Source organism: Prorops nasuta, unplaced genomic scaffold (assembly GCF_024137725.1).
Source record: "Prorops nasuta isolate Cenicafe-Biocafe unplaced genomic scaffold, Cenicafe_Pnas_1.2 PNAS00001, whole genome shotgun sequence".
NCBI lineage: Eukaryota > Metazoa > Arthropoda > Insecta > Hymenoptera > Bethylidae > Prorops > Prorops nasuta.
This window is the reverse complement of record NW_027116798.1, coordinates 16,753,237-16,766,636: the sequence shown is the minus strand read 5'-3', so window position 1 is coordinate 16,766,636 and position 13,400 is coordinate 16,753,237. Positions and strand designations below refer to the sequence as shown.

Sequence of the window (13,400 nt, the reverse complement as noted above, 5' to 3'; positions counted from 1 at the left end):
AGTCCTCTGTGCCAGTGGCAGTAGTGAGATCATTTGTGCAGAATGAAGAGCAGCAGCAGCAGCAGCAGCAAGCAGTGCGAAGAGAGTATCGCACGATACCTGATCAGCAGCAGCCACTGCGGCGACCACATTCGCTGCCCGTAGCCCTGCAAATGCTGCCCGCAGCGGTGCAACCTGTAGCGGAACAACCGGCAGCGGAGCAACCTGCAGTCTCGCGTAGGCAGCAATTACTATTACGTTTACGTAATATGCAGCCTATGTGAGCTGTGTGTGACAGGCAGTCACCACCAGATCGGTAAGAGTTAATAAAAGTCAAAGATTAATAAAAAATATAATAAATATAAATATATAAATAATTTTTTTTTTAATTATAGATGCTGTTGCTGTTTTTTTTGGGAAGTCATCTGGAATAACCTGAAATATGCAGTCTACTCCATTAAAGTATACTGTTGATAAGTGGCTGGGATTCGATAGGACGCACAATTCCTGGTTCATTTATATATTTTTATAAGTAAATTTGTATTTCAATAAAGAGGGTTTTTTATGCCGAAGGCTTTTTCCCTTGCGTTGGTGTTTCTTCAATTACCTCTCCACCGATCCATTGTACCCCCTAATATAAGTATTGCAAATAAAAAAAGATATATATATATTGTTACGCGGCAAAAATCCCTAGTGGATAACACTCGCCGCGTAGAGCAAAATACGGCTACTCTACAAAACGGTATTTGGGGAAACGATACGATACAGCCAAAAACTAATACGCGATGATTCCTACGTCTTTCTCCCAATGCTCTAAATAAACTCTATGAACGGTAGGTTGGGCGCCAGGTCCACATAGACCAGTTTTCTCTAGTACATTATTCTCTGCATCATCCACTTGTTCGATATAGTGATATTTTCCCCAAAATGCTGGGCCAGCTCGGTCCCGATCTGGATAATGGAGAGGGGTCTGGTTAGGAGAGGCCTTCGATAAAGCGGCTACGATAATCCTTAACTAAAGAGGTAAAATACGAATAAAGGAAAAGGCATGATTTACCTAGGAAAACTCTGAGGTTTATTCACAAAATAAACTATTTACAACGATCGATAACACCTCAGATTTCAAATCGTAAGAGCTAAAAGTCGAAATTCGTTAATCGATTGGCCCGCCACTTTCTATTACCCTTTATGATAAATTCTCAAAGGATTACAAGTATCAGGCCGAGGTACATGAAGAGGATACAACTCACTTTAGAGAAAATGATGGTGAATATTGCCTACGATCACGGCCAATCACCTATACCGACAATTAATGACGCAAATATTTAATCAAAGAGGACTCTAACTATCTCACACGCCTCAAAAGCGGAGAACATATTCTTCCAGCTGAAAGTGATCTGGAGACGGAATTGATGCCCGGTGACACTCAATCTTGGACTATCAATCCGTTAAACGATACCAAACTCGGGCAATTTTGTCCCGGTAAGACTATAAAGATATCGAAAATTATGTCGAGCCTACAACAGGCAGGCCTCGACGCGCGACACCGCCAACGATAAATAACTAAAATAATAAGGAAAATAATTCGTTTTTCTCCAGCTGACTTCTCGGGACTCTACTTTAATAATTCTTCAATGCATCGGTATTGAATTCCGGGCCATGATCCTACGCAAAACTCAAATTCAAGGCTTTCTGGTAACTACTGACAATGGCTCGATATAAGGCAAGTTAAGCATTAACTGGCATGGTCGACCCGAGGGAGGCACTCACCGATCCGCTCAATTTTCCTGATTCTTCAACTCAAACTCCTCCTCCCGAATACGGCAGCTTTCCCTGGACAACGCTGGTTCGGTAACTTCGACTAGATTCCTGAAGACGGTCGCAGATCAGGTTCGGGGAGCTCCAGATTCACGTCGGATTCCACCAAGTGCCAAATTTCGACTGCGGTAGCGGTACAGTGATCTCGGTACCTCTCGATCATCCCCACCTAGTCATTACTAGGCTCGGATAACGATCGCATTATCGAAGAGTCACGAGGATCCGCGAGGCTAGGCTATCCTCTTCTCTAGCTCTTTTCTCTTCTTTTCCGTCGTCAGGCGGAAGTTCCGTTCTGAACGACTCCAAATATTGTTGTTGGCGGCAGCGGTAGCGATGGATTTGAGCTGAGACTGCTTCGTAATCCATTGTCGATAGATGTTCTCCGCGAGGGCGGTTAGGCGATAATTACTCCATCCGGATATGATCCTTCTTTACGTTCTGAGTAATTTACGTTAACTCAGGCTTAGTTGGCATAGCGCAGCGACCTATAGAGCTTCTCTTCTAGCCCCAATCTGGTTGAGTTGGGAGGCGACGACTATCGGGAGTCCGGAAAGCGAGAGGGCGAAGCTGAGGGGTCGATGGGTGACGATCCTGGGGATGATGGTGTCCTTCCTTGAGGTGGCAGAGGGGTAGGAGAGCGGAGAGACAAAACCTCCACTCCGGTCGACAAGCCGTACAAACAATTACCAATTACCGGGTGCGCCAGGTGTGAAGAGAAAGCCGACAAACGTGACGCGATATATGCCTAAGTACTCCCGTTTATTATAGCTATAAACAGGAACGATATATATCAAATAGATGTGACCTCTGACCTTTGTTAGTGGCGGGGTTCCTCAGTGACCCTGGAGTCTCCCCCGACCTTGGTGCTGAAAAGTTTAGTCTAACATGCACATAAAATCGCTCATTTGCCGATTTCTAGTTTAATTGTTAAAATAGTCCATCTTTAGGGAGCAACCGATCATGGGAGGAGGGCTTGTAGCCATGAAGTTTGTGATGCCACCCAACCGCATAGGATTGGCCACGTCACAATATATACAAATCATAACATAAAACCCTTGAAGATTTGCATTCAACCGACATCGGACGATGCTTCGACTGAGATATTCCAGGGGGATCTACAGCTTGAAAACTGTTCTGAATGTTTTCTGTAGGTAAGGTCACGTAGGTTCCGCTCCTTAGGTTTATTACAGAGCGGATGGTAAGTATCTCCGACGATGGATATACAAATGAATATGACGATCGTCAAAGATACTGTAACATAAATAAGGGGGAGCGATCACTGCATCGCTCTCTACGAATGTTCTTTCTCTCTTTCCCTTTCCAGTACGAGTCCATTACGCATACATTGTTGCAGAGCGCGATAATGTATTAAGTAACGCGTCTTATCGTTTAAAGTAATCAGCAGCTTCTCCTGGCTCGCGCCTGGCGGTTTCTCTCTTTCTCTTTCTCTCTCTAAGGCGTCCACTGCTTAACGTAAGAGGGGGGGGAGGTCACATGTGTACCCCACACCAAAGGAGTTTAACATGGGTGACACTCAATGCGCACAACTGCACGAGGAGAGGGGGCAATTCCCCTACTTCCCTTCCACCCGCGGGATCCCGACCCCCTTGCCCATCGGTCTCAGCCGAGGAGTGGGGCAATTCCCCTACTTCCCCTACTTCCGCGGAACCCCGACCCCCTCGCCATCCGGTCCCAGAATCCCCCTAGCCACACTACTAGCGGGAGTTCCAACTCCTAGTAGTTCTTTATAATACGAGTAAAATTCGGAAAACGCGCTTGATCGCCTCGAGAGTGTCGAAAAGCACGAATTACGGGTTAAACATGTTCCCAAAGTGCGTGAATTGGGTGTTAGAGCCATAAAATGATAGTTGGGATAATAGTTTATCGTCGGTGAAATTCTGAATTTCGCAATTAATTCGACGACCAAATCAATGGTAGATTTTCGAATATGGAATGTATATAGTTTTGTATGTAACTTACGTTAAGTTCTTTTATCGATAACCGTGTATTTAATGCAGTACTAGATTCATTGTCATTTCCGAACTTTGAGTATGTGCTTCTAGTATAGTTGATGGGTTGAATTCGGTTATAAAGAGTGTTCGGGATATTCGTTCATGTTCGGATTTCGGTTATGTTTAGTGTAATTCGTTGCGTCTAACCAGGGGTGCATCCCGAGGTTGAATTCTCCCCGAAAGGAGCTACCTCGTTCGATCACCTCGTGGGAGTACAGTTTTCTCGTCGGAAGGAACCTCGGAGGTGAATTCTCCCCGAAAGGAGCTACTCCGTGCGGTTTTCTTCGAGAGAGTATCGTTCGTTTTGGTGAAAGGTCGCAGGAGAAACACCTGCCTTGAGAAGGCCTTTAGTGTATTAGTTAGTCGTTTTAGTAGAGAAATTCGTTGGATTAATCCCGAGCGCTCCAAAAAACCGTTTTCCATGCCATTCATAGTTATAATTTTGTAATATACGAATAACGATATATGCGCTATTTGATCTGACATATATAACGATGTCTTTAAGGAAATACAGAGAATTTATTATCGAATATAGGATGTCGTGATTTGACCCGAATTGCCAAATCCTTCCGTATTTTACGTTTCAGGGACTCACCCAATGTCTCCGCTTACGCAATCCTAACCTTATATACACTGAGCTAGTTGGTATTACAGTTCGACGATTACCGTATTTCGCGATCACTACAGTACAGTGGTTCTTTAGGGAACCTGGCGCCCAACTTAGGTTTTAGATTTTGGTCGAGTTATCATTTACGAATACTGAAAGGTCAGCCAAAATTTTTGTAGTGTAGCAAACTCAATGTTATACTTTATAACGTGAATTTTAGGATCCCCGTTATAAGCGGGCGATCCTGGCCTGGAAGGCCTTATTATTGGCACGTTGCCCCATTCCTATCACCACTCTAACACCTCTCTTGACCTAATAATACGGAAAATGATTATTTATCACTGGATGTGACATTTATTTAGTGTTATATTGTTCTGTATCGAGTCCGCGCCTTGGTAGCGCCTTTATTAACTTGTATATTAGTCGGTAAGTTCGTTTTGTGTGAAAGTGTAGAGCGTGTTGCGTTTAAAGTATAGGAGTGTATTTGAGAACGAACGAGGAGTAGGGAGGAGTGGAGAAGTTAGAGATTAATAAGAGAAAAGGAGCCCCTCCAGATCCGTCGGTAACATAGAATATCAGGTGGATATGGAAGAAAGTATGGCTGCGGAGAGTAAAAGGAAGAAGGGAGAACTCGGGCCTCTCACCTGGATATCATACTATATATTATCGGCGAGAAACAATATCCTAGCTTAGCGGTATAATATAGGCTACGCGACAGAGTCGGTAGCTCCGCTAATCACGATGCTTAGACTAGAGCACGTGACATTAATCGGCCAATACCGCCGAAATTATGGAAAACTAGGTGATACTCGAGGGTGAGGGGAGATGTCCGAGGAATTGGAAGTTGAGGAGTGCCTGTGAGGACTCGCTCTCTTCCGTCTGGTCCTCTGAAGGCAGCGGTCGTAGCAGTTTTGGAGTCGGGAGGAAAATCCGATGGATCTGGAGGAGGAGATTGCGCAACGGAGCACCTAAAAGTAGCAGTCGGGGCCAGGAAGGCGAGGACGAGGTGCCAAATACTGGACCTGCGGCGAGGCTGACCAACCTGGTGCTGACCGATAGGAGTAAAGGTTAGAGTTCCGTATTTTCATCTTCTCGGTTTAGCGAAATAGTGATGTTGATCGGCCTAGGAGGGGGGAGGTATCACGGTGGGCTCGGGGCTTTCCAGTCGGTATCCCGGCTCTTCCCCGGTGGGCATCACGGTGAGGGAATTTCTCTCCTGTGGCCTTACCGGGTGGATTCGGTGGGCTGGCGGTGGGTCCTCGGTTCCGCCGGGGTATCACCCCCAGGCGTCTCGTCACCGAAGAGCACAGGTAGGGTAGCATTTCTGGTCCGAAGGGTTGTTTTTCCCTGTTTAATTATTGTATTTTGATTTGTGCTGGTGGACCGTCAGTTGGTCGTAGAGTCATCCGCGAGCCCGAGACGCCGGTCCCTGTAAAAGCGGAGTGGTTCCTCCTTAGGTTCCCCGCTCTCGAGTCCGGTGCTAGGCGTCCGATCGGATGAGGGACGGGATCGGAACTTGCGGTGCTTATCCGGAAGCATTCGGGGTGTCCGTTGCCCTGAAAAGGGCCCCATCCGAGCGTCACTCCAGCGGGGTCTCTCTGGAGGACGTAGCCAGGGAGTGAGTGCCCAAGGCGTGCCTCCCCATTGGACCGAGGTCACTGGCTCGTGTGTAACCTCCTTCGGGACTTGGTACATAAATTTAGGGATTCACCCTTTTCCCCGTCATCGTGCCGTATTCGCCGACCGAGAAGATGCCTGATTCATAACAGTCAGGATAACTCTAACTCTCCCCGCTCCTCGGGTCGTAGTATGTCGTATAGTATGTTTGTGTGAGTGCGATGTTTCTGTATGGTATGAGTCTGTCGCGTATATAAAAGGTGAGAGTAACCAATAGGGGAAAAACTACCGAGCGAGTACTATTTTGTATGAATCTCTAATATGGAAGATTAAAGCATCGGTCATCTTGCCCCTAGAAAGTTTGGTCTGATTTCATTTACTGCAACCCCGAGAATAACACCTAAGAAAATCTTAAAACTTGGCGATCCTGGAGTATTCTCCTAACCTTGCCCCTCTCCTTTACCTTAGGGGGCTGACTAGCCGTGCAACCTAAAACATCGACTGATTTCTAAGGCTTGGTCATAAGAACCGACCTGGCGCCCAACAAATTAATCTAGTACGTTTCGGAATTAATTCCCCGTAACCGGGATGAATAAGGCCTGAAAAATAATACCGATGTCCTTTATATGGCAATGTTGACTACCGAATGGTCGGGAAAATATTGTCCGCTATAACTTATAAGAAATTAAATAATTTTTTTGCATAGAATAATTTCTTTCTACTCTGATTAGGGAAGCGTAGATAAATATTTGGTTTTATGTCTTTTTTTATATTATAATTGAAAATTAAGTAACGATTAGCAAATATTCATCTACTTTTCTTTAATCGTAGTAATAAGAAAGTTTTATTGTCTCCTGGATAATTCTTTGTTATATTATAACTTATCGGACAGTTAAATTCCATATCAGTTTAAAAAAAAACAGTTAAACATGCATTTTGTTAATGATTTCAACACCTGGAAGTTTAGCATATGATTTTCAAATACCTTAACAAATTCTTGCAATTAATATGCTCCTGATAATCACTGATGCACGTAAATGTTGAAAGTATACATCTTCTTCGCACAGTGTTGAATATATGTATGTTCGAGATTGGGGGGAGCAGAAAATGTTGCGAAGTAGATTCCGAATTTCTCTGTTATATCTCCCATCTCTATTACGCTCACAATAGACGGCTAGACCGACAGCGTCTAGCCGCTCTATCTGTCTCTCTCTCCGCGGCGCGCTTGCGCGTCTTCTGGCCCTGGCGCGTCGCGGCCGCGAAGCGACACTACTTGCGCGCTTGGCCACTAGGTGGCCAGCGCCCGCGGCAGCTCTCTCGCTGGCAAGATTAGTGTCGCGTAATTATATAGATGGGTCCTTGATAAGGACCCATCGCACCTCAGCCTTGCTCGACCGCGGCCTTGACAGCAGCAACAGCAGCTTGGTTTTTGACGCCTCAACGGCATAAAGAGCGCCTCCACTGGCGAACTCATCGGGCAAATACTTTGGTAAGTATCACCCACCACCCACTGCCTACCAAGAGGGGACTACCCCTCTGCGGCAACATCCTCCCTCCTAAGGGAAATTTCTCCGGGGACTGCCCGGGAGAAGTTAAACCCTCTCCTTCCCCTCCACACTGCCTCCGAGGACTACCTCGGACCCAGTGTTCCGACCCTCAATTCCAGGGCTCTCGAAAGAGTCGGGTAGCAGGAGGGGTAGCATTCACCCTAGGGGTTGGGGTGGCTCAGAGCCACTAGAGCTCTTGGAGAAGGCGGCCGAAGGGTAAGGGGACTTCCCCTTCCCTAAAACCACTTCTCCAACTTCGCTTCCTCCCGTGGCTGGGGATTTTACTAGGAAATACCCTAGGAAAAATTGTCCAGTCAGGGAGTCTCTAAGTCCGCGTTCCTTTCTGGGGAATTCGAGTCTACGGTTATTAGGAATCTTCGTCTATCGAAATTCCCTAGAATCTGACGACGACAAATTCCCTAGAAAGCCGATCATCTTTGTCTAAGCGGTTCCTTTTGTAAATATTGTAAAATTTTATTTATTTGAATAAAGACTCTTTTACCTCTTACATTTGTCTTCGAACTTTATTCTCAGATATAACCTTCCCTTCTGACCACAGGGCTGGAACCTACTTGGGCACTGTCTCGCACAAATTTTTGGTCCTTCGAGCCGGATTTCCGGCAACAAACGTTCGAAGTGCATCAGTGTCCCTGAGTGGGCATTCCGTACTGTGGTTTGGATTGTGGTTTGTTCTGGAATAGAGTTTCGAAATGGCTAGCGCAGGGGAATTATTAGAAGCAATCAATTACGTGCCCATGATTCGGGATGAATTCGTTCGGTTGGTCGTTAACATCAAGAAGCGTGGAGTGCACAATTTCACCCTTCCCTTCTTGGAGGATAGGCTAGCAGCCTTAGAGAAGTGGCTTAACGTGTTGCATAAAACTGACGTTAAGATCACTACTCACACTAAACCGGCCGAATTAGCTAAAATGGAGTACGTAACCGATAATTGGTATCAAGCGGCCCTTGATGCCCATAGTGACGCGGAAGAATTCATCCTAGGACATCTAGATGAACTTCGACCCAATCAGGGCATGTCGGCATCAGGTCCCACTGCGCCTTCAGGCGAAATAAACCACATTAGGCTTCCAGTTATTGATTTACCGAAGTTTTCCGGGGATTATTTAGAATGGAACAACTTTTATGAGACGTTCCGTTCCATTGTTCACGACAAAGTGTATGTCTCGGGTCGGGACAAGTTCCATTACCTAAAATCCTGTCTGCAAGGAGAAGCAGCAACGGTCATCAAATCTTTAGCGATCACCTCCGAGAACTATGAGATAGCATGGGACACTCTGGTAGCTCGGTACACTGACAAACGAATGATCACGGATACGTTCTTAGATCAGATCTCGCAAGTACCCACGCTTCGGGGTGACAATTTTAAAATTCTGAAAGGAGTTAGGGACTCTGTTACGGTTGCTCTCAACGCCCTTAAAACTATGGGTTACGGCGTCGATCATTGGGATCCCATCATTGTTCGTTCACTGAAGAACAAACTGGATGACACCCTTCGTTTAGCCTGGGAAATGTATCTAGGAAGCAGCAAGAATTATCCCTCGTTCATTCAATTCTCTGAGTTTCTAACGCGTCATATTAATCCTTGCAATCATTAGGTAACAAACCTAAAACTTCCAAAAAGGAATCGGGGAGATCCTTGAAGTCACACGCTACTAGCGTGAATAGTACCGGTTGCGCTCACTGTGGTAGTAACCATTTCTTGTATCAGTGCAAGGACTACCTTGCATTGACCCCTCAGGCCCGTTCAAAGTTCGCATTTTCACAGAATCTTTGCATCAACTGTCTGAGGCCCGGGCATAGTTGCTCCAATTGCTCTTCTTCGTCACGATGCAGGAAATGTAGTAAAATGCATTATACTTTATTACATTTTGACAAATCTGGCACCGGGGGGAGCAAGGCACGGGGGTCTACCCCCGCGGTCAACTCCTTTTCCGAGCCAGAACCCTCTAGCTGGAATACTACAACACATCTTAGTGTTTCCGACACCCGATCAGTGCTATTGGCCACCTTTTCTGCCAGAATCGACGCTCATGACGGTTCTCGTATTATAGTCCGCGGTTTAGTTGACACGGGCTCCGAAACTTCCTTTATTTCGGAAAATCTAGCTCAGCAACTACGGGTATCACGAAAACGTGTCAACGCAACCATTCATGGCGTCTCTCTGAATTCGGCTCAAAACGTCCGAGCAGAGGTACAGATTACGCTTGATTCTCTATCACGACACAGTGTCTCGTTGGACGTAACTGCATTGATCTTACCAAGAATTACTCAGTATATGCCTCCGACTTATTCTCCGTCGTCCTTTCCAGCATTTAGCAAAATTGATCTGGCTGATAACTTCGCTTCAACAAGGGCTCCAATTGATGTGCTCATTGGTGCAGACTATCTTGCAGCATTGATGGAAGGCCCGTACATGCATTCTCCTGATCATACGTTGCTTGCTCAGCGGACTATTTTCGGGTGTATCGTTTCGGGGGTCGTACCCAAGGCTGGTCGCTCTCATAGTGTCACGGTGCATCATTGCTTTGAGGTAGAAAAAACTCTTCGCGACTTCTGGGAACTGGAAGAAGTTCCGGAAGTCAAACCCATGTCCACAGAGGACTCCCTCTGTGAACAACATTTTGTGAATACGGTATCACGCACCTCTTCAGGTCGTTTTGTCGTTTCTTTACCTTTTCGATCCGACATCGAGAAGCACAGCTTAGGTTCTTCCTCTCGGGTAGCAGAGAAAACCTTAACACGAATACTTCGGCGATTGGAAACCTCTCCAGAACAAGCTGAAAGTTATTCTCAATTCTTACAGGAGTATCAAGTGTTAGGACATATGTCTCCTGTTCCTTTGAACTCTGATTTTCGCGTCTTTCTGCCTCATCATGCAGTTTTTAAGACCGAGAACCAGAAAACAAAGATTCGCGTTGTATTCAACGCATCTTCTAAAACCTCTACTGGCGTCTCGCTTAATGATACGCTATTCATTGGACCCAAACTCCAACAGGACATCACGCGGATCCTGATGAATTGGCGTTTCTTTCGTTATGTAGGCGTGACAGACATTGTTAAGATGTTCCGACAGATTCTTGTGCGTTTTGAGGACCGCAAGTATCAGACCATTTTATGGAAGACTGATTCCGGTGCGCTTCAGGCTTTCGAGCTCAACACGGTGACCTACGGTACGGGACCGGCACCGTTCTTATCCTCGCGAGTTTTGCGCGAATTAGCTTACACGGACGGAGCTAACTTCCCTCTCGCACAGGATGTGTTGTTAAATTCTACTTATGTAGACGACATACTTTTTGGGGCCCATGACTTAAAGCAACTTAGTTCGGTCAGGGAACAACTCATCGCTCTACTGGCGAAAGGGGGCTTCTCCTTAAGCAAATGGGCATTCAATCAACCGGGGTCTTCCCCGCTTGAACCTACCGAGCTGCACTCTTTCTTTGAGGATCCTGCTGGATCAAGTAAAGTCTTGGGCATATATTGGGATCACGGGGATGATAGCTTCCGCTTCCGTGCTTCTCCTTCTCACATTGGTGTACTAACCAAACGCATCCTCTTATCAGAGAATACCAAGATCTTCGATCCATTGGGTTGGATCTCTCCAATAGTCATCACCTTAAAGCAGTTAATGCAATCCACCTGGTTGCTTAAACTCTCTTGGGATGAAGAAATTCCCGAGCCTATTCAGTCAAAATGGCTCAAGTGCTATGAGCAGCTTCGAGACTTACAGACTTTACGGATCCCACGGTGGACTGGACAATCACTTACTACTGGAAAACGTGAATTAATTGGATTTTGCGACGCCTCAGAGCTTGCGTACGGCGCGGTCGTTTATGAACGCCTCACTGATGAGGACGGTCAACTCTCGGTACATTTAGTAATGTCCAAAACAAAGGTCGCTCCGATCAAGACCACTTCAATCCCTCGTCTGGAGTTGGTCGCCGCTGCCCTTCTTGTCAAATTATTGGTTCACGTCAAGGGAAGCTTGGTCGGGAGTTGTGATGCGATTCGTTGCTATTCAGATTCGCAGGTCGCTTTAGCTTGGATAGCAAAGCAACCCGTACATTGGAAGACGTTTGTGGCCAATCGCGTTTCATATATCCAAACACATTTATCGGAAGCCAGCTGGCATTATGTACACACTAAATCGAATCCTGCAGACTTGTGTTCAAGAGGAACCAGTGCTCAACAGTTATCAGAGGACTCACTTTGGTGGCATGGGCCTGATTTCCTCCGTGAGCACACCATAAATCCCGTTCAGATCTTTGAAACCGCGGAAGAAAGTCGGAAGGTAGCGTTAACCGCTCAACTAGACACAACTGAGTGTTGGTTTTTTGATAAGTTTTCGTCTTGGTCTAAACTGGTCCGAGTTATGGCCTATGTTCTTCGATTTGTCCAGCGGACCAGGAAAACCGGCCAATGGGAGGACTCCCTCCTGTCTGCATCGGAAATTCGCAGTTCGATTGAAGCCTTGGTAAAGGTTGTTCAACGAACACACTTCGCGAGCGAAATCTCAGCCTTGAATCATGGGTTACGTATACCGTCGCGGTCAAAGCTTCTTTCCTTACATCCGGTCATTGATTCAAAAGGAATCTTAAGAATAGGGGGACGGCTTCGGAACGCCGAAATTACTGAACAAATGAAACACCCCATTATATTACCGGACTGTCATTTAACTGCCATACTCATTAGACAAACCCACCTAGAGACACTTCACGGGGGACTCCAATTAACCTTGTCCACGTTGCGGCAAAGGTTTTGGGTCGTGAATGCGCGAAATCTAGTAAAATCATGTGTTCATAAATGCATCACGTATGTTCGCGAACGCGCTAAACTCGGTAGCCAACTTATGGGTTCACTTCCTGCCGCTCGGGTTTCTCGCAGTTTCACTTTCGAACACACCGGAGTAGACTATGCCGGGCCCTTTTCGGTGAAATTACATCACGGTCGTAATGCAAAAGCCATAAAATGCTACGTGGCCGTGTTCGTATGTCTATCTACCCGTGCTGTTCACTTGGAACTCGTCTCGAGACTGGACACCGAGGCCTTCCTCGCCGCGCTGACACGATTTATCTCTCGTTGTGGAAAACCCGCCGTCATATATTCAGACAACGGCCTCAACTTTCAAGGAGCGGACGCAGAACTCAAACGCGCCTACCGATGCTCCTTAGAAGCTGCACGCGCTCAGAACACCGATTCCATCAGTAAAATCGAGTGGAAATTCATTCCGGTCGCTACTCCCCACTGGGGCGGTCTTTGGGAAAGTGCCGTAAAAACATGAAGCACCACCTGAAGCGCTCCCTCGGAGTTTTCGTGCCTAATTTCGAGGAAATGGCCACACTATTGACCAAGATTGAGGCCTGTTTAAATTCACGACCTATATCGCAGTTACATGATGATCCAGAGTCGTTGGACGTACTCACTCCGGGGCATTTTTTGTCAGGACGGGCGTTAAATTCCCCACCTGAATTATCCACCTTGGATTTACGAGAATCATCATTAAACCGTTGGCAAACCGTAAATCGAATCACCGAGACCTTTTGGAAGAAGTGGTCTTCCGAATACTTACACACTCTGCAACATAGACCGAAATGGCAGAACTCTAACTCGGAATTCGGTGAAGGAGATTTAGTGCTTGTCAAAGTACCTAACAATCCCCCCCGTATGTGGACCTTGGGGCGGATTCTCAAACTAGTTCCTGGGGTGGACGGAGTAGCTCGCGTAGCTGTCCTTAAAACCGCGAGAAAAGAGATTCAACGGAGTCTCTCGCAACTCTGTAAACTCCCCTCTTAGCCCTCACTT

General features: G+C 46.3%; 2 protein-coding genes across 2 annotated transcripts; both read left to right on the top strand.

Moving 5' to 3' along the window:
• Nucleotides 1-8,290: 8,290 nt before the first annotated feature.
• LOC136773310 (uncharacterized) lies at nucleotides 8,291-9,196 on the top strand. Its single transcript, XM_066726886.1, has one exon. The coding sequence runs from the start codon at nucleotides 8,291-8,293 to the stop codon at nucleotides 9,194-9,196; it is 906 nt and encodes a 301-aa protein (XP_066582983.1).
• Nucleotides 9,197-9,447: 251 nt separating this feature from the next.
• On the top strand, nucleotides 9,448-12,879 carry LOC136773304 (uncharacterized). Its single transcript, XM_066726873.1, has 4 exons — nucleotides 9,448-9,643; nucleotides 10,643-10,926; nucleotides 11,044-11,923; nucleotides 12,116-12,879. Exons 1-4 carry the CDS (start codon nucleotides 9,448-9,450, stop codon nucleotides 12,877-12,879), a joined length of 2,124 nt encoding a protein of 707 aa, XP_066582970.1.
• The last annotated feature ends 521 nt before the right edge of the window (nucleotides 12,880-13,400 follow it).